A 26,909-nucleotide genomic window follows, 5' to 3' on the forward strand; every position below is an offset into this window, starting at 1 on the left:
TTTCCCATCCTCCACCCTCCCCCCTCCCCCTATGGGGTGAAGGTGGGAGTTCATAACCCACGTGAATCAAAGTGTAGAATATGATATGTCAAGAAATTTGTAATGTTTTGAACAACCCACAATAAAAAATTAAAAAAAAATAAATAAAAGAAGTGGTATGAATAGTCAACAAGTAAATGAAAAATATACTAACATCACTAAACATCAAGGAAATGTAACTTAAAACCACACACAGTGAGACTTTACTTCATATCTGTTAGAATGACTGTTACCAAAAAGACAAATGATAACAAGTATTGGTGAGGATACAGAGAAAAAGGAGCCCTTTACACTGTTGCTGAGAATGTAAATTGGTACCATCCTTATGGAACACTATGAAACTTTCTCGTAAAATTAAAAGTAGATTTACTACAATAGTCCAGCAATCTCACTTCTGGGTATAAATCTAAAGGAGATGAAATCAGTATCTTGTAGTAAAATCTGTATCCCCATGTTCATTGCAGCATTATCCACAGTAACCAAACTATGACAAGAACCTAAATGTCTGCCAATGGATGAAAAAAAGAAAAAAGAAATTAAAAATTTGTGGTACATACCAACAATGGAATGCTATTTAACCTTAAACAAAAAAAGAGAATAACTTATCATTTGCAACAACATGGACAAATGTAACATCATGCTAAGTGTAATAAGCTAGGCATAGAGAAACAAATACTGTATTATCTCACTTATATGTGGAATCTATATATAGTATATATGTCCAGATAGTTGAACCCATAGAAGCAGACAGTAGTTGTCTGGTAGTTGTCATCTGCTAGAGAATGTAGGAAATGGGTAAATACCGGTCTAAGGAATCAAGTTTTATTTATACAGGATTAATGAGTTCTGTACATCTAATATACAGAATGATGAATATAGTTATTAGGACTGTAGTGCATATTTGAAAATTTGGTTAAGAACAAATCTTAAGTGTTCCTGCCATGAATAAAAAAATGGCAACCATATTAGGTGATGGATATGTTACCTTGATTGTGATAATTCTTTCATAATATATGTGTATGTCACAGCATCATATTGCATACCATATATGTGTGTGTATACATACACACATATAGAATTTATATTTGTCAGTTATACCTAATTAAGAAGAGGTATCTTCAATAAAAAAGCAAAATAAAACATTGAAACAGCACAACAGTGAAAGAAATAATAAACAACAAAAAACTCTAATCTCACTCTATATTTCAGTAAACACCTGTATTTGTTGCTGTATAGATAACTGCATTAAATTATAGTTTATTTTAGAAATAAGTCAGTGTCTGTCTGTCTGTCTCTCTCTCTCTTTCCCAACCCCCATGTTTGAAGGGAATAAAATCCCTAGAAATTCAAATCCCTAGAAATTGTTACTACATCAATATATAAACTCATCATTCTATCCTCATAATTCCGACTAAAAATGAATATTTTGTTGCTATTGCTTCTGAGCTCCTTCATTATTTTCTAATAATTACTTTGAAATGCTACTAGTCATTTTCTTAGTGAGATTTTTAGGCTCTGCACACAATAAAAATAAAAAAAATTGAATAAATTTTGTATTTAAACTCAATCAGTTCTCTAGTTTAAAAGATCCAAAGTAGCATGGGCATGTTGACAGGTTGTTTTCAGAGCCTAGTAGTAGCTTTTCAACACTCCTTTTCTTAATCTATTTTTTCCTCAGTAGTCAATTCCTGTGAAATTTGCCTGCCATGCTTTGAAAAGAATTTCACTTTACATTGATCTTTATCCAAAAAAGAATGAACATTCAAAGTCTTGTAGAACTAGGGTGATGGGCACATTGTGCATAAAGCCAAGGGCCCATCAACAGATGGATGGATAAAGAAAATGTGCTATATCTACACAGTGAGATTTACTCAGCTATAAAGAAGAGTGAAATTATGGCCTCTGCTGGTAAATGGATTGAACTGGATAACATTATGCTGAATGAAATAAGCCAGCCTCAGAAATTCAAGGGTTGAATGTTTTCTCTCATATGTGACTGCTAGGGTAAAACCAGGATAAAAAGTGGAGGAGATCCCATGAAAATAGAAGAGAGATCAGTGGAGCAGAATAAGGGGGTTATGGGGAAGGAAGTGGGGACAGGAAAAGGGAAGAACTGTGTAATGAAATTAACCACAGTATGCTATGTATATATATGAATATACCACAGTGAATTTTACCTTTATATATGCCCATAATGCACCAATAAAAAAAAAAAAAAACAAGTAGAAGGAGGATCCGTAGAGGAAGGGGAATAGTGGAAGGGAGGAATGAAGGGAAAGAGGAAGTACTAGGGACCAAAAATAAAACAAGACAAAACAAAAAGACATCTTCCGGATGTCTCTACTCTCTCTGTTACATTAGAGCACCTGCCTAGCATGCAGTAGGCTGTGGGTTCAAATTCAGCATTACAAAAAAGAAATAAACCTAGAAACATCCCAAATGTTCTTCAATAAGTAAATGAATAAATAAACTTTGCTCTCAAGGAAAATGAAATATTATTAAACAATAAAAGGAATGAATTCTTGATACATACAGACAAAAGGATAATTTGAGTTCTAAATATGTTTTTGTCAGTTCTGAAAACTGATTTTTTTTTTTTTGGTCTGAGTTTGGGATACTTACAATGAAAGTAAATTCAGAAAATCACCAGAAAGATGTTATATGACTCTTGGTAGTTTGACAGTTTCCTTGCTTGTAAGTTTGAGGTGATAAGTATAAAATGCTAATACCAAACTCATGGTGTTTACTACATGCTTAAAACAGCTAATAAGATTGGTAATTTTTGGAAACTTGTTCTTCTGGCTTCTAAATTTGTTTTTGGAACTGCTATATTTTCCTGAAATATAAGTTATATTTTAACTTATAGAACTACCATTCTCTGTGTTGGTACTCTTATTTGAATCTGTTTGTGACAGTTAAACATCAATAAAGATGGCATGTTCAGGAGGCACTACAGTTCAGTGGAAAGAATATTGGTCCAACCGGGCATGGTGACGCACATCTATAATCCCAGTGGCGGGGGAGGCTAAGAAACAGGAGGCCTTGTTGGAAAAAAAAATGAAGACATTTCTGAATTAAATTTTTAATCTGAAACTTTAAGGACAACAAAATAAAGTAAAAATAATTCTAATATGTTGTTTTCTATGACTTTGATTTTCTGATCAGCACCAGAACTGCATTTTGTAGTAATGATCACAGGAACTCAGATGTCTCTCTTAACATTATATAATCCATGAGATAAGAATAGAAGATGGGAATTCTAATTTTACAAATTGGGCAACAGAAAAGCAAATGCCTAAAGTGACCTTTCTTAAAAATCACTACTAAGTTACTTAAGGAACCCAAAATATTAACTTATATAACTACCTTTTTTGTGTTGGTACTCTTATTTGAATCTGTGACAGTTAAGCATCAATAAAGATGCCATATTTAGGAGGCACTACAGTTTAGTGGAAAGAATATTGGTCCAGCCAGGCACAGTGGCACACTCTATAATCCCAGCGGCTTGGGAGGCTGAGACAGGAGGATTGTGAGTTCAAAGCCAGACTCAGCAAAAGTGAGATGCTAAGCAATTCAGTGAGACCGTGTCTCTAAATAAAATACAAAACAGGGCTGGGGATGTGGCTCAGTGGTCAAGAGCTCCTGTGTTCAATCTCTGGTACCAAAAAAAAAAAAAAAAAAAAAAAAAGAATATTGGTCCAGAAATTGTCATTCTATTATAACTTGCTGAGTGTCTTTGTATGGACATGGATTGTTTCATGACTTTCAATTTACTGAAAAAGGAAGCAGTGATTGTTGCTGTCATGTTTCAGGAGCTTTGTGAGAACAAAATGGAATGTAGATTCAAAGGTGAAAAAATATATTATTATGCAGTTTGCAGGATAAAAGTTGTATATTAGCACATGTGCAGCACTATATATGTGTGTGTATCATATATGTATTTGTATATATACATATGTGTATACATAAATGTCTCTGTGTGTGTGTGTGTAGCATAGATGTGCTATCCCTGCTGTACCACTGATGTAGTGTTTTTATGTCCATCTTTTCATTCTCCTCTTGCTTCCATGATTCCTATGAATTACTCAGGCACTCTCCTGACTTTAGATACTACATTTTAATAACATCTAAATTTATATTTTCAATTTCAACTTTTGGTAAGATAAAATTCTGAAGTGCCAGCTTTCTACTGGCACTTTCAGGTGCATGTCCCACAGCACTTGTCAATTATCATTTCTGAAATGGAGTGGGTACCATTATGCTCTTATTGCATTTACTTTCATTCAGTTACTCACCCTAGAAACTTTGTATTTAATTTGGATTCACTTGTCTCCCTTTGTCTTACCTTTTGCATGTGGTTTATTAGTGACCAAATTCTTTAGGTCCTTCTTTCCAAATAGCTCCTGAATCATACATCTCTGGTCTATTCTAATGCCTCTCACAGAGTGCTGAGACCCCTATCAAATCCTTCTTGGATTAAGACATAATGAATTCTTGAAAACATGTTTGAAAGGGGAAAATAGACTTCAATATTTTTAAGGTAATGCAAGGGTTGGTGGCAGATGGTGTTGTATGGATGGAGAACTGATTCTTATTGCAAAATCATGACTTCACTTCCTGTTAAGTACTTTCTTTGTCACATCCAGGAAACTTAAAAATCTTTACTTGTGTATCCTGGGCCCCCCAGGTGGGGGAGCCAGATGAGGAGAGCATACCGAGGCATGGTGTGTCAGGTCAGTTTTTTCTCTCTCGATTGGCATTCCATCCTGTCTATTACTCCAACACAGTTGGAAGCTCATATAAACCTTAGTTTTTAAACACCTGAGCAACAAACTTGGCCAATTGGGATGGAAAAAACAAATATTATCTTTCTTATCACTATAGTATGAAAACTATACTAAACATGGCTTCTGGTTCACACAGAAGTGTTTCTCCTTCCTGCAAGTTGCCCTACTTCATAAGCAGCAGCAAAAGAGGAGGAAAATAGTTTGAGTAAAGAAGTTGGAGTGGTTAAGTGATTCTATCTTGAGTTGTGACCTTGTATGAATTAATTAGCTTCAAATATAAGCTGGTTGCAGGCCTCATAGGTCCTCACTGCCACCCTGATGGGGGATGATGGGTCTGCTCTGCACATTCCTTCAGCATTTTCCAAAGCATCTCAGTACAAAGCATCTATGCTGTCGGTGCTCACTTGGCTCTTTCATCCATGAGCTTGACAAGAAATTCGAGTACCAGTGGCTCCATGTCACTGTTAACCATCAAAGTAGAAAATATCAGTTTGATTGGGGAAAGGTAGTTTATGAATGCCAAAGTAATATCTAAGATATGTGAAATAAAACATAAATGTCAGTGATCACCCAAACTAGATAATTTCTGAAACTCAGTGGGTTACACTATGCCCTTACTGCATTTACTTTTATTCAGTCCCTCAAGTTATAAAATTTAGATTCAGTTGGATTTATTTGTCTCCCCACTCCCACCCCCTGATTTTTTAAGAAACCTTCCTCAAGTGTCTTATCTGTTTCCATTCCTTTTCTTTCTTAAAACGACCTTTAATGTGGCCACCAGGGAAGTTTTTCCAAAATGTAGATTGATTAGTATTTTAGTTTCCTTCATCAAGTTTTCAATCTTAGTGACTTAGTGACTTCAGCCTTCACTTGTATATACTGGGCCCACAATTCTGGACCCACATATTCTTCTCTAAGAATCTTTTTTTTCCTTTAAAAATAAAAGTCAGGTAGCTGACACATTTCTAATTTTTTTTCTATTTCTCACAGCTCAAGTGCTCAAGATCTTTGCTCCAAGTCCTTGGTTCACTCCATGGGTCTGATTATCACTTATGTATGCAGTGTGGTCCTTTCTCTACTTGTCTTATTTGCATCCCCATCTGTCATCCTGCTTGGCAAGAAAAAGAATGCCTCTCAAACTCCACCTTCCTGAAAAGAGGAGAAGCATAATAAATATTTATAATTTAATTTTAAATTGCTTTTATCTTTCAAATTAAACTGAAATAATGAAGGTTGTGAATGATTCACTTCTATACAAATTTGAGTGGAATAAAAATTAACATTAGGTGAGATCATTCTCTCAGAATTATATTTTGAATGCTTCCTTGAGGAAGTAAAAAGTTTAGGAGCTAGGAGGAACTGTATGGAATCCTTTCTACAACTTTTCTTAATCCTGATGGAAACTGTGGAGAAACTATTGTGTTGACCATGACAGAAATTGTAAATTATTGTTATGCTTTTGAGTTGTGAATATTGAGTGTTATTTTGGAAGTTTAAAAGAAAAATTTCTTTTTCCTAAAAGTTGTCCAAGTTGGCCTTGAATTTATGATCCTCTTCTCAGCCACTTGAGTACCTCAGAATATAGGTGTATACCACTGTACCTGGCATTTCCTAAAACTGTGAACAAAATCCCTGAGTCTAGCTTTATTGCCTGGATTAGGTACCTATTACTGGGCCAGTTTACTGTGGAAAAGAATAGATATTGCTGTGATAGGATAGAGTGTGTCATATGACTGAATCTAGCATAGAGAAGTCATGAATTCAGGGAGGGAGGGATTTTGTCTCAATGGCAAATCAAAGTTTTTTGTTTTCTAAGAAGGAAATTTGTTAATGGTGATGGGATTGACACAGGTATCTATTATATTATTCTATAAACTCCTGCCTCATTCAGTCTAGCTTTCCTTTCTAACTCCATCAGCAATGGCTGTTCTTCACCAATTTCAGCTATGCCATGAGTGCTCATACCTCTGTGCTTTTTCATAAGGTATTCTAATGACTGGAATGCCTTTCCTTCCTTTTTCTACCTGGTAGTCTTCTGATCAAATGCCATCTATTTATTAGCCTTCCTTTCAGATGCTGTTGGCTAATTTTCCATCTAATTCAGTGGCCCTTTGGATTTACCTATATGAGAACATTTTTTATTATATTGGATTATTTACATAATCCATATATATGAGATATATCCTCTATTTTATGGGTATCTCATGGGCTTCTTCAGGCTTATGTATTCCTGATGATGGACACAGACCAGGTGATTGAATTTTTATTTATAAATCTGTGGACTTAAAAAACTAAGGAACTGTGAATTTATCCTATTGTTTCTTTTTCAGCAAGATTTTGATTCTCAACCAGGTTTCTTATGCACTATATTAAGGGAATGTTGGAAATGTGTGGAATACCTTGAGGGGTTGCAGTGACCTAGGGTGGGGTGCCACAGGCATTCTTTGGGCAGGAATGTTGAATGTTCTGTAATACATAAGAGAGTCCTACATAAGTAAATGTGTAGGACTCCAAATGCTGTTTCTCCTACTGAGAACTACTTACCTAGGCTGAAGCATAGCAGAGAAGAGAATGATTTTTTAACAACATATACTGCATTTCTGATTCTCATTGATCTTCACACACACTGTAAATTGTAGAACATTGTACTTAAAGTTAGTGGTTTTTTTTTTTTTGAATAGTAGAATTTTTCCATCCACCAAATTAATTTCTATCCCTAACTATTTCATCCATATTCTCTGGGTCCTGAGGTTGGAGTGCACGACTAAGTGATGTGAAAGTGCAGAGTAAAAGTTTGTCCTTTTCCAGGCAACCTTCCTTGGCTAGAATTTCTCTAAGCCTGAGGAAAAAAAGGGGATAAAAATTAAGTTCTACGTATTTCTTTCAACAAATATGGTGAGATAATTCGATCTTAATGTTTCATTCACTGCACAGAAGGCTAAGAGTGACTAATTTCACTGATCTTTTAACAAATATATTTATAGCAAGCCTTCTGACTAAAGACACCAACATGGAGAATGGCACATAGACTTAAATCCAGTTTTCTGTCAAGAGGTGTCAGAAAAGCTAAATGGCTCTAGCTTGGTCTTTTAGGTCCTATTCTAGGAAGTTTATGTTTTTGCTCTTTGTTGGTACTGATGTGGCTCTGGGATCTAAGGTAAAGGAAGTGTAGAAGGAGAGAATTTGGAAGAACACTTCTTCAAATAAGACTCTTTGATTCTTTGCTTCAAAGGTGACATTTTTGAAGAAAGATTCCTAAAAAATAAGCTCAAAATACAAACGATTCTTGTCATTGTACTCTGCTGTGTTATATATAGCATAAAGTCTTGTTGAAAGAATTTGTAGAGACTTTAAAATTTGTAATTTATCAGTTATTACTTGACAAATTTTTTTGAAAGATATTGCATGTATAAGGTATTTTATAAAATCAAATTCTAGTCTATTCCTACTATATATTTATCTATTTATTTTTAGATACCCCGAGAAGCATAAAAGCGTCCACAGCTACCGCTGAGCAATTTTTTCAGAAGCTGAGAAATAAGCATGAATTTACTGTTTTGGTGACCCTGAAACAGACCCACTTAAATTCAGGAGTTATTCTCTCAATTCACCACTTGGATCACAGGTAAGTGTGGGTGCTGGAGTTACCCATGTTTTTGTTTATGGTTAAATGAACATGTTAAAGAGAACTAAATGAAAGCCAGCTGTAATATATACTTGATGGATTTAAAACAGTGATTTTACTACATTATGCAATATCACACAGGATTGAAATCTGCCTAAAAGCTGAGGGAACCATTGCTTTTCAAGGTGCTGAGAACACACAAAAGTTACCTTTCCTAAAGCAAATTTGTTAATTCCTAAATTCCTTAAGATACTCCTCAGTGTTGAAGTCAAACATTGTTCTTAAATTAATCACTACCTATAAAAACACTGTATTCTCTTTGGGATATTTAGTTGGGTTTAGATTTTAGTAATCTTATATAACTTATTTTTTTTACCTCAAAGATTACAGCAGTTACAGTGGTTTTCCTGGATATGTGGTGAATAAAAATATTGTCTAGTATCTTCCACTGGCTCTCATATTTAGAAGCATCATTAGGTGGATATAGGGGAGGAGGAGGAAGGAGGAAGAAGTACTTCATTCATGACACTTGGCATATATATATAAACACACACACACATACACACACACTCACACACATAGTAATACAAAATAGCTTAAGAAAGCACTTCTTTTTGAATGAATGACCACAGTTATGACAATGAAAATTTCTCTGTGTTTTTATTTTGAATACCTTCTTTACCACTTACTATCAGTGGACCTTGGGAAAGTCACCATGTCTCAAATTTTCTCTTCTCTTTCTAAACTGGGATAATAATAATACCTATTTCATAGGTTGTTGTAAAGAATAAAGATTCTATATATGTAAAACACTACATATACAACAGCTTTAATAATCTTATGCAGATATCAGCAGAAATATTTATATTTGATTCCCTATCAGAAATGAGGCAACCTGGGACTTTGAAAATCTTTGTTAAATACTAGAAGGAGAACATAACTATATGAGAAGAATAAAATATAGCAAGTCTAACTGTGATAGGAGAGTTCTTAAGTACTGTCTTTGTGGCTTACTCTCAGGATTTGAGGGCCCCCATCTTTATCTGCAAAGGATAATTTCCCAAGCCTTTCACTTGGCTTTCTTTTCTTTCAGCTTCTATTCTTTGTTTAAGGGAAGTTTGTCATCCTAACTCTAATCTGGTTACTGGCTTGGAACCTTCATGGGTGAGGGAGAAATGGAGAAGTTTCATCTCCAAGGGATGAATAGGTCTTTCCCCTTAGTGTGTTCCTGGTCCTACACCTCATCTTCCAGTGCTTGAACCAGGGAGATCTGTGCTTATAGTACTGTGTCTCTGCCCATGTCAATAGGGCTTTTAGGTAACATGAGTTATATATAATAAATGAAGACTGTTTGTAGAGCAGGCTGACTTATGGCTGAGTATCTCTACTGATTATGAATATTTTCTTTTTATTTGGATACTAGATTTTTATTCCTTGTAGTTTTCTGTCACTGCCTTGTTTGTAGAGACATGGAACTCAACCAGTTGTTTTCCAGATGACATTATTTACACATAAGATGCCTACTACCACTTCCCATCTGACCCTTCTGTCTCTATACAAATCAATTCCACAAACTCCATCTGCTCCAGTGGGTCTGTTGCCCCTATCTGAATGAGTCCCATATGGTTAATGTTTTTATTGGTCCCCAGAGTTGAACACATTAACCATATACATGTCTGACTGGCACAGACCTCTTCTAATATGCAAAGTTTCCATCTAAAGATATGGGCAAGGGAAATTCCTAACACTCATCAGAAGATTTGCTGTCAAGGAGATCCTTTCTTACTCTTCCTATGAAGTAGATTTGTTAGAGTTATATGTCTTTATACTGACTTATTTTAATTGAAAATAATAGTTTTCCAAATTATTATAGCAACATAGTGCTATTATGGAAAATTTATAGGATAATAATGGAAAGAACTAGAGAAACAAATTCATATTGTATTACAAAAAAGAGACTAATAATGAAATTATGTGTAATCCAGTCCTTTTGCCTTTGAGTGTAGACATGCCATATTTTGTTTAATATCTTACTCATGAATATTTAATTCATTTTCTTTTTAACTTTAACAAATAATATAATATATATATATATATATATATATATATATATATATATATATAAAATTATATATAAATCTTTGTGATTAGATCTTATATTTTCTAAGTATACTTTTAAAATTTAATCTTCTATGCTTTTTTGACTTTTTATCTGATCTTTGTATCATCTATAAATTTGATAAAATTTAGCTAAATACATCATATTTGAGATATAGTACATCTTTCCATTATATAAAAAATAACTTAGTATTATGAGGGACTTTTCATTTACTTTAAATAAAATTGTGTTGATGAATTACACTTATATATAATAGTGGAATCATTATTAAATATTCTGTATGTGAACTTATATACTTTGGTCAATTTTATTACCTAGTATATTCCTTCTCTCTCCCTTTTCCTTCTCTCTCCCCCTGATCTCTACACTGTACAATACTGGTTTCCCATTTTCATGATATTACTCCCCACTCCCCCACCCCACTTTTTTTTAATCTCTGTAGCTTTCACATATAAGACAAAAAAAATGTGATTCTTGACTCTCTGAGGCTGCCTTATCTCTCTTAACATGGTGCTCTCCAGTTTCATTCAATTTCCTGAAAATGACATATCTCATTCTTCTTTATGGCTGAATAAAACTGCATTGTGTATATACACTACATTTTCATTTGTCATTCATCTCTTGAAAGACATATAGGTTGATTTCTTAACTTGTCTATTATGAATTGCACTATTGTATACATGGGCATGGGTATATCACTATAGTATGCTGACTTTAGTTCTTTTGGATAAATACAGAGGAGTGGTATGGTTGGGAGTCTTCTATAGTTGTTTTACTAATTCACAATCATAGAAACAGTGTACAAGTGTTCTTTTTATCCTAGCATCCTTGCCAGAATTTATCATTATGTGTATTCTTGATTGCCGTTTTTATTGGAGTATGATGAAATCTCAGTGTAGTTTGATTTGCATTTCCCTGATGGCTACAGATGATGAACATTCTTTCAAAACAACAAAATGTTGGTCATTTATATTTATTCCTTTAAGAAATGTCCATTTAGTTCCTGTCCAATTGTTGATTAAGTTATTTGTTTTTTTGGTGTTGTTTTTTGAGTTATTTATGTATTCTGGAGTTTGATCCTCTGTCAGAAGAGTAGCTAGCAAAGATTTTCTCCCATTCTGTAGGCTCTCTTCATGCTCTTGTTTCCTTTCCTGTGCAGATGCTTTTTAATTTGTAACCATCCATTTATTATTTCATGGGTATTAATAAATGGTGTTCTGAACTTCAGGAGTTTCATAAAGGAAACCCTTGCTTATATGTAGGATGTTGACCCTGTGTTTTCTTCTAGCAGTTGCAGTGTTTCTGGTGTGATTTCTAGGTATTTGATCCATTTTAAATTGACTTTTGTTCAGGGTGATAGAAATCTGGTTTCTTCTACACATGGATATCCAGTTTCCCAGCACTGTTTGTTAAAAAGACTGTCTTTTGCCCAACATACGTTCTTGGTAACTTTGTCAGGGATTAGATGACTGTTTCTGTGTGGGTTTATCTCTGTGTCTACTATTCTATTACACTAGTCTACATATCTATTTTTATACCAGCACCATCTGTATTTGCTACCATAGCTCTGAAGTTTTTTTTAATTGGTTATTGTGATGTTTATAGACTTGAAAATTTTTTTTTCAAAAATGCTTTGGCTATTGTGGTTGTTTTGTTCTTTTGTATGAATTTTAGGACTGTTTTTTTTCTAGTTCAAGAAAAATATAGTATCTTCATATGGATTGCATTGAAACTATGTAACACTTTTGGTAATTTGGCAATTTTAACAATAATAACGCTGCTTATCCAATAACACAGAAGGTCTTTCCATATTCTAATTTTTTCCTTCAATTTCTTTCTTTAATCTTCTACAATTTTCATTATAGGGGGCTTTTGCCTCTTTGATTATATTTACTCATAGGTGATGTTTTTGTTGTTTGTTTGTTTATTTTTGAGGCAATTATGAATGCAATTATTCTCATTTTTTCAGTAGATTTATTATTCATGTATGAAAAGTTATTTTGATTTTTATATGCCAATTTTGTATCCTACTACTTTGCTGAATTTGTTTATTAACTGTAGTAATATTCTGGTAGAGCTTTTTGTATCTTGTAAGTATAGGATGATATCATCTGTGAACAGTGATAATTTGACATCTGTTACTGTTTATATCCCTTTACTTTCTTCTCTTGCTTAATTGCTCTGCTTAAAGTTTGAATTACTATATTGAATAGAAGTGTTGAGAGTGGACACCGTTAATTTGTTCCTGATTTCAAAGGGAATGCTTTCAGTTTTTCCTATTCAGTATGATGTTGGTTTTAGGTTTGTAGTATTTAGCCTTTATCATGGAGAGGTAAGTTCTGACTATCCCTACATTCTGCATTAGTTTTATCATGAATGGGTGCTGACTTTTGTCAAAGGCTTTTACTATACCTATTGAGATAACCATGTGATTTTTGTCCTTATTTCTATTTATGTGATGAATTTCATTTATTGATTTGCATATGTTGAACCATTCTTGAATCCTGGAATATAACTAATTTGATCATATTGTACATTTTCTTAATGTATTTCTGAATATGATTTTCTAAAGTTTTATTGAGGAATTTTTCATATAAGTTCATCAAGGATACTGGGCTATAGTTTTCTTTCTTTTATGTTTCCTTGTCAAGTTTTGGTAGTATGGTGATACTGGCTTCATAGAAAGAATTCAAAGGCATCTGCCCTTCTTTCTATTTAATGGAATAGATTAAGAAGCATTGACATTCATTCTTCTTCAAAGATCTGGTATAATTCAGTTTAATATATATCTAGTCATGAACTTTTCTTTGTTTTAAGTTTTCGTTTTGTTACTGCTTCAGTCTCATTGCTCCTTGTTCTTGATTTGTTTTTGTTTTTCTGTATCATCTTGGTTCAATTCTGGTAGGTCATATATGTCTGGAATTTTATGTTTTAGCTAAACATTCCAAGTTATTGGAATGTAAGTTTTCCAAACAGTCCCTAAGGATCCTGGGATATCAGTGATATCTGCAGGGATATCTCCATTTATTTCTTTACTTTTATTAATTCACGTCTTCTGTCTCTCTCTTGTGGTTAGTTTGATTAAGGATGTGTCATTCTTGCTTTATCTTTTCAAAGAACCAACTCTTTGTTACATTGTATCTTTGTATTTTTAATTCTCTATTTCATTAATTTTGGCCCTAATCTTATTTCCTTACTTTTATTAGCTTTGGAATTATTTTTTTAAGACCTCAAGGTGCATCCTCAGATATTAATTTGGAGACTTTGTTTTTTTTTCCCATATAGACACTCATATCTATGAACTTTCCTCTTAGAATCACTTTCATAGTGTCCCAGAGATTGTATGTTTTATCTTTATTTTGTTTGATTCTAAGAATTTTTAAATTTCTCCACTCATTTCTTTCATTACTTCTTCAAAATTGTATTGTTTAATTTCTGTGCTTTTATGTAGTTTCAATAGTTTTTCATGTTTTTTTTATTTCTAATTTAATTCCATTATGGTCTGATATTATGCTTGGAATTACATTAATTTATTTTTGTATTGGATGAGGATAACTTTGAGACCTAAAGTATGGTCAACTTGAGAAAGAGTTCCATGAGCAGCTGAGAAGAAAATGAATTAATCTCTTGTTGGATTCATATGAAATATTCTATAGATGATTTTTAGATCCACTCAGTTTATAGTATTTTTTAGAATCTTGTCTAAGTGACCTACTTACTTATGAGAGGTATGTTGAAATCTTATTTATTGAAATCACCTAGTCTTATTGTATTTGGGTCTGTTTGAGCCTTTATGTTAAGTAGTGCTTGTTTATATTATGTGCACTGACATTGAAGCTAAACATTTACTGTTCTATGTTCTTGATGGATTGTTTTCTTTCCAGTATAAAATGACCTTCTTTGTCTATTCTGATTAATTTTGACTTATTTTTTTTCAGAATTGAGAGTAGCAACTCCTGCTTGCTTTTGAGTTCCTTTTTTTGGGAATATTATTTTCCATCCTTCACTTTGATACTATGGATGTCTTTACCTGAGAGGTGTATCTCTTGTAGACCACATAGAGGTGGATCATGTTTTTCTTTCAGGACTTGAAACATATTGTTCTAAGCTTGCCTGGATTTAATTATTCCTTTAAAAATCAGATATTAGTCTTATTGATTTACCTCTAAATGTGGCCCAATATTATTCTCTTGTGATTTTTGAAATTTTATATTTATTCTATATATTTAGCATTTTAATTATCATGTATCATTGAGTGATTCTTTTAAAAATGTTTTTATTTGTACAGTATAGTAACTCACAATAGTGGGCTTCCCCTTGATATATTCAAACATGCATGAAATATAATCTATTCCATTTCTATCCTCAGTACTTCAACTCTTCCTCCCATCTTCCCTTCCTCCTCCTGCTCCCCTTTCTCTATTTATCTTCCTTTTAAAAATTTATGTATGTATTTATTTATTTATTTTTATTAGTGCTTCATGAATGTTCATGAAGGTGGAATTAGCTGTGGTATGTTCATACATATGCATTGCATAATTTGGTGAATTTCATTCTAAAGAGAGGTTCTATTTGGGGTTCTGAACTTCTACTGTATGTTTATTTCATTCTCCAGGTTTGGAAATTTTTCTGCTTTTATTTCTCTAGAAAGGTTATCAGTAGTATTAACAAGTATTTCTATTCCTTTCTCAACTAATTCTTAAATTTGATCTCAGTGTTATTTCAGGGTTCTTGTATATTCTGATTATGGTTTCTTCTTATTTTCTTTCTTTTTGGTTATGTGCCCAAGTTCATATACCTTGTTTTTAAGGCCTGAAACTGTCTTCCATGTGGTGTAATCTAGATTAGACTTTCAATTGAATTTTTTATTTTACTTACTCAGTCTTTCATTTCCAGGATTTTTATTTAATTCTCTCTCAGATTCTCTCTTTACTGAAATGCTTTTTTCACATCCTATATTTTTTGAGTTCATTCCTTAAATTTTTTCGTTAATTGGTTTTTATAGCAGTCACCTCTTTTATTTCTTTGTCTGGGATTTCATCCATATCAATATCTGCGGATTCAAATTTGGAGTGCGCTGACATTGGGTTTCTTTGTTTCTAAGTTCTTATATTTGTGCATCTGTTGAGATGGGTTCCTTTTCCTCTTTTATGTGGGAGTCCTTTTGTGAGTAGCTATATTTTTATAATAAATATTTGATTGTCACATTTGATCAGCATAAATGGTCAACTACCAGTACCACTTTGAGATGAGAGAGTAACTGCTAGTAGCAATAGTAATATAAAAGCAAACCACATATCAATATACTGCGGAGGGCAGGGTGATGGTGAGAAAAATATAGGTTAGGCTGAAAAAATTAAGCTTTAATGATAGTATACTAAATTGTATTTGAAGAATGGATAAAAAACTAAGAAAATAAAATAAGGGGGAAAAGGGTTTGGGAGAGAAGGAGACAGATGGTAAAGTGAGAAATAAGGATAATGGAGAAGAGAAGGAAATGTAGATGAGATAGAAGAAAAGAGGTATCAAGAGAGATTACAATTAATTGACAAATTATATAAAGTTTGATAAAACTCTGAAAAACCACAAAATGTGTGTAGACACTGGGAATAAGTTTAGATTAAGTTTCTAAAGCAATAATAGTTATAAAGAGATTGGGTTTTCTTTTGGAACCAAGATCTTCCAGGGTTTTAATTTTAGAATTTCTGAGCTCTAAGGAAGTTTGTATGACATAATTAGAATGCTGTTTATTCTCAACCCTGACCCAAACCAGCCAAACTTGTTAGGGAGTCTGTATACCAAGCTCAGTGCACACCTTCCAGAGAAGCCTCTGTTGGGGGAGCATTTTGTGATTCAGAGCTGACTTCACCCTCACAGTAGTTTTGTTATTGTGACCAGGAGTGCAAGTGTTTCTCTGGCAGGGCTGGTGGCCAGCCCTCTCACCTGCACTGACTGAGGGATCTGGATTACCCCTTCTTTCTGAGAGTTTCAGTCTGTGTACTGAAGTTGGGGGAGGTATGAGGGACATATCAGTCTATTCTGAAGACCTTCTGTGAGTGAAGAAAATAATGTAGGCTCAGATGAAGGGTATAGGTCCAGGGGAGAGTGGTTGCAGGGTCACCACTTTCCACCCAACCCTGATCCATTCCAGTTCCACCATCTGTCAACCATGTTTTTTATCCCACATATCAGACAAACAATTCCTTACCTCCCCTCTCTGTCCCCTTTTCCTCTGCCCTTTTCCTCTCCCTTCCCTCCTCCTCCCCTACCAGTCCACTCCCCTTCACCTCTCTTCTCCTCCCCTCCACTTCTTTTCTTTCTGTCTTTCTTTCTTATGGGAATTAAACCCAGGGGTGCTTAACCATTGAGCCACATCCCTGGCTCTTTTTATTTTTTATTTTTTTGAGACAAGGTCTTGCTAACTTGCTTAGGGCCTTGCTAAGTTGCTGAGGCTGGCCTCAAACTTGTGATCCTCCTGCCTCAGCTTCTGGAGTCACTGGGATTATAGATGTGTGCCACCATGCCTGGCTCCACACCTCCAACAAATGAAAGCACTGTTTGTTTTTCTCCACTCTGAAGACTGATAGGTAAATAGCCATGGCTCCTATGCCCAGACCGACTCATAGCATGGGGTATGGGCACCTGTTGATCCAGTGAAAAGTAAAAATTAGGTGGCTGTTTGGTCTTGCGTATTCAAAAAGCAAAAATCCAAAAGGAAAAAAAAATAGAAAGCAATATATGAAAAAGGCAAACTGCAAGGATTTCTAGTCTCCCTCCCAGTATGTCCAAACAAAGAGTCCTTTTAAGCTATTGTTGCTTCCCTGCTTTCATTATTTCCTCTGGATGGGGCCAGGGCTTTCTCCATTGCTGGCTCAGCTTGCCATTTCTGAGCTTAATTCCTGCTCACTTCACTAATTTGTTGGACTGTGGTGCCTGTTTATCTTAAACTCAGTGGGAGAATTTTTGGGGGATGCTTAGAAGCATTCATTTCTGCCCCCTTTATGGAGCCTCACTGAGCCACTTCATTCCTGGTATCTATTCCTGTGATTAATTTTCTTTCTATCCTTGAAACCTATATTTTTAGTTTTTATCTGGTCAGTAGCTCTCTGAGTTGTCTACCAGCATTTTCCCATAGCCTTCATACCTCAATATACTGCTGCAGAACTGTTGTCTTAATTCCATCTTGGGGAGCTGCTCCAGTGTTATGGGTTCCTCTGATCTGTCATCCCCACCCCCTTATTTACTTAGTAAGCTAAAAATTATTAAAGGCTTACTATGTGCCTGGTGCTGGACCTACATTAGTTCATTTCATTATCCATATTCTATAGTGGTGAATAGTGCAGACCTGGAGACAGACCATGTGTATTTCAATCATAGCTGTACCACTTATTGGTTTTGTAACCTTATGCAAATTGCTTCACTCTTCTGTACCTCAGCTTTGTCTTTTGTAAATCCACATAAAGTGCTTGTCAGTACTAGTAAAAGAAATCAACAGAAGTTCCATAATTGCACAAGGTGTGAATACTTGTTCTCATTTTATAGATGCAAAAAACAAGCCTCAGTGATGTTAAGTTATTAAAGGTTCCATAAGAATAAGTGGTCATGAAATTTAAATTCAGTTTATATGATTATTGAGCCAGCCTGTCTCATCTCTATGCTATGCCATCTCTTAGTTTAGGGGAAGATTATTAGTTCTTTTCTGCTCATTTCCCCCCTGACCCCACAATATCACCTAGCTAGTTAATGATAGAGTCAGGACTTAAATACACTTCATCTGCTTCTTGATTTGAATGTTTTTACCTGTACATTGTGACATCTACTAACCCCTTATCACTTAACAGATATAGTATTATGGTTTGTATTTTTTTCCTGTTATTATTGTTGAAGTTATCTTTTTTCCTTAGGTATATTTTTTATTCTCACTTATATCTTTAGTTTTATCCTTCAGTGAGAGTTTATTTTATTTTTTCTCACTTTCACAAAAAAGTTTAATGTGGTTTATAGAGATCTCTGTAAGATGATAAGATAAAATAAAAGGAAAAATGCAGATCAGGGCACAGAAAAACAAAAACTAAAACAAAAACAGAAACCCAGTTAAATGATCAGGTGAATGCTGCTATTCTTGGTGTTACTGAAAGTTCAGTCCTTGTCCCTGATGCCAATTCATGCCAATTTAATAATGAGACACGGTTTTGAGGAAAAAACAAACAAACAATCAAAAAAGATTTATTGCCTTGCTACCAATATAAAAGCACAGGGGACTTCTTTTTCAGAGGCTGTGGTTCTGTCCGTCAGGGAAAACAGAGGGCTTTTAAAGAATGTCTTCAAAGGCTACATTCCAGGTGTGCCCTGACAGAGGGTACTAGGTGCAGCCTAGATGGTGTGTTAAAATTTACTTATTTATTTGGGAGATAGTCACTTCATAGATCTTTTGGTGAGATCTCCTTCCTAAGATCTCCTTCCTGCGGAGTAGGGACAATTCAAGGCAATCTTGTTCTCTACCCCCTGGTTAGGGAGGGGAAGAGGGAAAGAGGAAAAGAAAAACATGTTTTTTTTAAAAAATAAGCAGCAAGGACTATATTCAAAAGATGAAGTGGACCACTGTTACATTGGTACTGAGACCAGGGTCATATTTCTCCTATGGCCTTTTATCACAAAGGTAGTGAGTGTCCTTGGAAAAAACACTCAGAAGGCTTCATTTCAGCTTGTAGAATCATGCCACAAAACACTTCAGAAAAAGCAAATAAATCTACATTGACATCAATATAATATGCATCTTGGTGTGAAGGTCTTTGAAGCAACAGTGCACCCCATGGAGGTTCTTTCTTCTTACATTAATATGTGGGACGTCCTGTGCAACCAAGTTTTCCTGCTCATTATGCCAGTAGCCTCTTCTATATGAAACTTTGATATTTCACATAAATTGTTTTTCTCCATGTAAATCACTTCTAACTGGAAGTGATTGGGGCGGGTGCAACTTTTTAATTTACACCAGTAAGAGCTTGTCTGTATGACATGCCAAAGAATGCTAATTTTCCTAATATTTAGGGGAGTGGTGGAGTGGCAGTGGGGTCTGGTTACACTGCTTCTTCTAACCTCATGTTCTTACCTATTTGATAAAAAGTTCAAGAGCAGAAACGTGATTTTAGTCTCTGTGATTTAGACCATAAAGTGTCTGCAAGAGAACAAACATTAAATAAACATTGATATTATTATTGGAGAGGTGAGAGGTTGTTTCTGACCTCTTCTACCACTTTCTAGTCTTATCCCTGTTTGGGCTAACTACAGTGAGCTCTGCCTACTGTTCAGCCTGCTCTCAAGCCTAAATAAGCAGGGAGGAGGTAAGAAGCCATAGAGACTATGGAAAAGTAAGCTCCAGTGCTGGTAGTGATGGGGTAGAGTGATGTGCAGTGGGGAAATACATATTAGGCACAGTGGCCAGTCTGTTCGTCATTTGTGTCACCCTTTTCATTTTTCTCTGCTTGTCCAAATCCTGCTCACATTTAAAAACTCTGCTCATATCTCCATGAAGCTATTACCTATCCTTCCAATTTACATTAATTTCTTCTTTTGTTAGTTTCCAATAAATTTTTGAAATTTGTGTTACTCCTTCTGGTATTCTAACATCTAATATATTTGATGTTTCATGTTTATACATACATATTAATTGCATTTGAGAAATTAAAATATCATTTACTCCTTTTGATCACAATTGTAATAAATACTTACTGAGATGTCTTAAGATTTGAATTGTATTTTTAAAACCATTCCATGGTTTAAAACTTAAAAACACAATAGGACATGGAGAAAAAAGTTATGTCCATAGCTATTGCCTGCCATCCAGTATCTGTCCCTGAGGAAAATCATTATTATTATTGAAAATATTTTTAAAATAAGAAAATTATAAAAAGGAAAATAAAGCTCCTTAATCAGTGATGTGTTAGAACCACTCACTGACTTACAAGAGTTGAAACTTTAAGAGCTGTTTGACATTAATTTGGAAGACTGAAAATAGGCCATGGTATAGAAATCAACAAAATATGAAAATCACAAATGCTACAAAGCAGAGCTTTTAAACATATGGTATATATTAATGAGCATTCATTTTTTTTCCAAATTTCTCTTCTGTTATCTTTTCCTTTACCAGAGAGTAAATGAACCAATGTTTTGGGATTATTTCTCTGGAGAACAGATAGCCAATTATTAAAATTTTACCTGCACACTACTGCCTGTAATCCTGGAATCTAGAAATAACCACCATTAACACTCTGGGATATAGATTCCTATTCCTTTTCTTAGGTGAAATTGTTTGTGTAAAATTTTATATAATTGGCAACAGATTTTTGTTGGATTTTAAAGTTTTGTCTGTCAAGGATTATGCATTAAACTTACAAATTTCATGGTATTTATCCTATTTGTATACCCAGTTAGATGCTAAGTAAATATATGATGGATGAAGACATGAGTGAAGGATGAGAGAAAGATAATGATTGTACCAGGAATCATAAAGAGCATCATGAAGTTTTCATCAGTGTAGACATTAGGATCTGGAGAGAGTTCAGTTTGCTATATTGATGCAGGATGCCTAATCTATCCTGAAATGTCATTAGCTCCAGCATGAGGAATTCACTAACTGGCAGCCACTGCCTTGAAACAGGTATAAGTCAAGTTCTTAGAGAATAACGACACCAGTAATGAGCTATACAGCAACATCTCAGGGACCGTGTTAAAGCTGGAAACCTAATCACACAATTTTGTTGGTTTGGACGTATGAGACTAATGGGCATACTCTGGATTCCAGGGTATCTGACATGAGCTAAGAGCAAGACAGAATCAGGGGCTGCAGACAATCACAGCATCTCAGAATTGGAAGAGGGCAGAAGTCAAACTTTGGCACTGAAACAGAGCTTCCAGAAAAAAAAAAGGCATAATTATAAAACTACTGAAAACTTCATCAGCATGCCTTGATGTGCTGTGAGCAAAGGCTCATTTGGCCTCCAGTCTGAGATGCTAGTTTCAAATGATGTTTTTCAAGTAGAGACTGGTATTAAAAATTAAATCACAAACTCCGAGGGAGAACAGTATAAGAAGGCTGTCGGTTCTTCAGTCCTTTTGATGTATGTTTAAACATCATCATCATCATCACCTAAAAACAACAAACAATAATATGTGGCCTTGTCTGAAAGATCTAGACACTCAGGCCAAAGTTCTTCTGCTGTTACACTTTTCTGACTATTGTGTTTGAAAAGGAAAGAATAGAAAATATAGAAATAATTTTAAGGTACTCATTCACTTATCCATTTGTATAGGAAATATAAAAGAAGATAAATACATATTTTTAAAAAATCAAAGTGTAAAAGCAAAAGTATATTTATTAGTAAAAATAAATGAAAAATTTCCCCCTAATTTCAGAGACCTCTTTCAATTAGTTCTCTCTGGGTTGTTATTAGAATTTCCCCAATATCCATGCGATATTTATGCATCTATTTGAATGCTTTGCAAATAGCATTCATAGAAGTAATTGTGGCAATAGCTTTGCAGATAAATATAAACCTGCCTTATAATTTGCCATCATCTTCTTCTGTATTAATACACTTGAGTTAAAATAAATGAGATATTTTTCTACTGCCTTAATTATTACACATTCTGGGTGAGTAAGAATATATTTGTGTATGAGGTTGATAAAATGTGTCTTCATATTTGTGAGTGCTTGTCATGTACTAAGCCATTTTTCTTTCCTGACATTATTAAGTAAAAATTAAACTGGCTGGCAATATTTACTTGGCTTAATGGTTCTGAACTAAAAGATGACTTTGTTTATTATGGATGAAATTAACGGACTGACATAAAAGCTACTATACTCTTTACTTTTGGTTGCACTTTATTTAATAAATAACATTGAAGATAATAGGATTTACAAGTCAAAATTTCAAACTCTAAGTTTATAATTATAAAAACTTCACTTAGACTTTATCCTCTTAAAGTGTATGTATATTATTGTTTTTCTCTAACAAAATTGCATCTCTAATGTGTGTTTTAAAGCATCCCTTATTATTAGGAATGTTACAATATGTATTCTAATGTGATTAAGCATACATATATCCTTACTGAGCAGGCATAGTGAGGTGCTTCTCATCAAAGTGACTGAATTAAAGTTAAGACTCAGTTAACAAATGGGACTTGTTATATTTTTTATATGTACCATATATAGGAGAATTGATATAGGAGAATTGATCGAAAGAGATCCATGGTTTGACATAGAGAGGTTATCTCCTGGACAGAAAAGTTATCTCTCTCTCATGTTGAAGCAGGAAAGCATTTTTTTTTCCTTCCTGTCAGCCTTTTATTCTTTCTGAAGGGACAAAGGAATCAGGTGGCTGCTGCTAACAGACTAACCTACCCAGATCCACTTCATCACACATTTTGTGTACTTACCCCCCTATACAGGAATGCAGAGAATCAGGGATGGTTCCACACCGCTGTCCTATTTTGACCATGTGCAGTTTTCAGATCCCAAATATCTTAGACCATAATATATTTCTGTCTGTGTGTCCTCTTCACTACAGGTAACAGAGGGCTAGTGTCCTAAAAGTTGTGGTGGCAACTGTGTTAAGGAAGAAGCCTCCCATGTTTTAGGAAATGATCTTGCTGTTCCTACTTGAATATTTTGTGCTTCTCATTTCCATGTTTTTATGCCATTTCTTATAAATGATTGCAAATGTGAATTGTTCATTAGAAATAATTGGCTCATGTGGCTCTGAATGATCAGTCCATTACTTTTTTCTTTTTGACAGCTTTAACAGTTATTTTGAATGATCTAAGACTTTTTATAAATACTTTTTTCTTCACTTGGGAGTGGAAAGTTTGAGGTTGTTCTGTTTTAGTTCTTTTCTTTTAAATTGTTAGGGTTTTATACCTTTACTATTTTCCCCCTTTCACCTTATAGATTTATTTAACCTCATTTCAATGAAGACATTAATTCATTGTCATCTATATTTTTAATTATCTATATTTTTAATTTAAAGTGTCTGTGGTATTTTGTGGTATATTAAATTTTTTAATTTGATGATTATAATTATATATAACAGGGGGATTCATTGTTGAATATTTATACATGCACACAATATAATAATGTAATTTGGTCATTTTATTTTTTTTTTTAATTTTTTTTTATTGGTTGTTCAAAACATTATAAAGCTCTTGACATATCATATTTCATACATTAGATTCAAGTTGGTTATGATAATTTGGTCATTTTAATTCCACAATACTTCCTGTTACCTTATAGGTTTTGTTACTTATGAGGTGAGACCTTTATTTGTTTATTATATTTTCTAATTTGTAAAAGACCTTTGAGTTACCATGCTATTAGAAAAAAGGTCTATTTTATCAAAAGTAACATCTTCCATAATATTAATTTGTTTTCTCTTTTGAGTTTGTAATAAACTTGGAGTCTTTGGATGAGATCTCAGAATATAATAACAAAATTTTCAATGTATTGTTAAAGTTTCATTTTTTTCTAAATCTGCCATATATTGATATGCATTGACATTTCAATAATCTCTTCCAAGATGAATAATGAATAACTGTTTTACTATAATTCTTTGGCATTAAAATACTTCTCCTTTTAGTCTTCTCCTATAAAAATCTAACCTTCTCAAATATTATTTAGGCCCTTGATTGGTGGCTTAAAATAATTTTAAAAGAGCTCATTAAAAAGTTACAGTGAGGGGCTGGGGTTGTGGCTCAGTGGTAGAGTACTCACCTACCATGTGCAAGGTGCTATATAAAATAATTTATATTAGCACCATATAAAAATAAAATCTTGTGTCCAACTACAACTAAAACAAAATATTTTAAAAAATGTTATAATGAACTTCCTATAGTGTATCAAGAAAATACAATTCAGCTTATGTTTAACTTGTTTTATTTCCTTTAATTTGACGAAATGTGTACCTTTTAAAAAAGTTCAGGTGCCATATTATTTTGATGTCTTTATTTATAAAGGGGTTCATGTTATCTCCATTGCCTAACAAATCTTAATTCCCTTCTTGTGTACATTTGGATGTCATTGATTTTGGAGAAGATCTTTTTTCTTGTGATTGAAGCTGAATAAAAGCCATTCATATTTTGCCTGTCTTTTCAGTGACTTTATCCATTTGAGCATTTTGAAGGAAGGTGATTGGCATGCTGTCATCTTCCTTTATACTTTAGCCTCTGGTTATTTAAAACTCTAGGTATTGTATAACTTATGTTTGATTTGGGGATGGAACATTCTTGGAAATATTGAATGGCTTTTAAAATACACGAATGATTGAATATTTCACCTTCAAATCATTTAATTTAGCTAGTAAAACACCCTGAACACACCGAAAGGGAAATAAGATGCACTTTGAGTTAACTACAAGAAATAATTTACTTTGCAATTGACTTTAAAGTAAAAATTGAAAGTAATGTGCCTAGCTTTTTGGCATTTCCATAATAGCTAGAATTTAAAGTCCTGTACTTTTATTTCCTTTAGTTAGCGATGTCCTCTACTATTTGAATTGGTAGCTCTTGAGGTAATATACTAAGAGTAAAAAGTCTCCTCAGTAGGTGGTCCATGAATCCTGAGACACCATGACCCCTGAAGTATGTCAGAAAACAGATGCTACAGTGTTGACAGCTTACTCTATCCCTGGTGACTAATTCCTTTCTTTCAAATACAGTGTGCCTGGAAGTTCTGGCTATCTTGCATTTGCCAGTGCTTTTCTTTTGTTTCTACCCCATAGTTTCAAAATATTACTTATAAAGCTTGCTGAAAATTCCTACACAAGACAAGCTTTATTAGCCTAAGGATTTCCATCGATTTTTAGGACGTTAGGAAAGCAAATTGCTAACTTAAGAGGAAAGTTTGAAACCAGATAAAATGCTGCATAGAATCTAGGGCATTGAAGGTCTTGGTCACACCAGGTGGATGTATCCCTAAAAGCATCACAAATCATTTTTCAGGTGAAGGTGAAGATGAAAAGCTGCTGTTTTTGGAATATCATTTTCTAACTGAAAAATTATTTGTTCTGTGAAAGTGAAATTGCATCTACACTTTAAATTGGTAGGCCTATAAAACCTCTTAGATATGTGAAAATTGAAGAGAATATTAGTATATTCTCTCAGGAACACACATACACACACAACTTCAATGCATCCCAAACTACAAAAATATTGAATTCATTTGTAGACTGATCCTTAAGAGATCATTGAGTTTTTATCTTTAAGTATAACTGATTTAAACTCCCCTAACAACTAAAACTACACTCAGAAAAGATATTTATTTCGTTATTCATATATTTTTTTAATAAAATTGAAAGTTGATTTTAGTAACCAAATTTAGAAATTAAAAAGTGACATATTAACTATATTTTAGAATAAAATTAAGTACATAGTATCTTATATCCTGCATGACTGTGTAACTAATTTAGTGATCTTCAATGAGCATGTTATTCTTTTGTTGGTTATAATTTTACCTATATATCTTTCTGTATTTTTCAATCCTTTCACATCAAAGTGGATGGATGTATTAAATGCAGTATTTTTGAACCTTACTCAAGCACTAAAACTTATCACAGATCTAGGAGTCACTTCGCTTCCTCTCTGTAGAGAAGTAGAATAACATTTGTATTTACCAAGAAAAAAGTTATATTATGTGCTAGTTTTTTTTAAATAACTCTTGAGTAAGAGTTCCATTTTTTTAACATTAACACTTACACACACACACACATTATTATTTTATTTATTTATTGTTATTGTTATTTGATCCCAGGGATTGAACACAATGGTATTTAACCACTGAGCTACATCTCCAGCCCTTTTTTGTTTTATAATTTTATTTTGATACGGGGTCTAATTAAGTTGCTTAGGGTCTAGCTAAAATGCTGAGGCTGGCCTCGAACTTAGAACCCTCCTATCTCAGCCTCCTGAGTCACTAAGATTATAAACATGCATGCACATACCACCATGACCAGCTAATGTTTATATTTTAATAATCGAACTTTTGATTTTCTTCTTTACTATTTGGGTAGATGGTATAATTAAGGTTATATTTCTTTTTTCCTTTCACATATCATTAATATCTGAGTTAGAGCAGGGACTAGAAGCAGAATTGTTTTGGAGTTACCATTAAGATTGGGGTCCAATAAACCCAATCTCCAAACTGGTGCCTTAAATTTTCAGGAAGGGGAATCTTACTATATTTCACATAGCTTATACTCATATGTGATTAATAAATATGAGGTGAAAATCATTGTAAAGATCCTTTATTGGGGTCTTCTTCTTCTTCTTTTGTTTTTCCTATGTGAGGGAT

The 26,909-nt window shown here is 33.8% G+C and overlaps 1 protein-coding gene across 1 annotated transcript in view; it reads left to right on the plus strand.

Moving 5' to 3' along the window:
- Nell2 (neural EGFL like 2) overlaps positions 1–26,909 on the plus strand; it is a 384,451-nt gene that overhangs the window by 53,560 nt on the left and 303,982 nt on the right. The window contains exon 3 of the mRNA XM_027934141.3: positions 8,301–8,451. Coding sequence (XP_027789942.2) covers positions 8,301–8,451 — 151 coding nt within the window. The remainder of the gene's footprint in view (positions 1–8,300; positions 8,452–26,909) is intronic.

The sequence above is a fragment of the Marmota flaviventris genome, chromosome 3, assembly GCF_047511675.1.
Source record: "Marmota flaviventris isolate mMarFla1 chromosome 3, mMarFla1.hap1, whole genome shotgun sequence".
Classification (NCBI taxonomy): domain Eukaryota; kingdom Metazoa; phylum Chordata; class Mammalia; order Rodentia; family Sciuridae; genus Marmota; species Marmota flaviventris.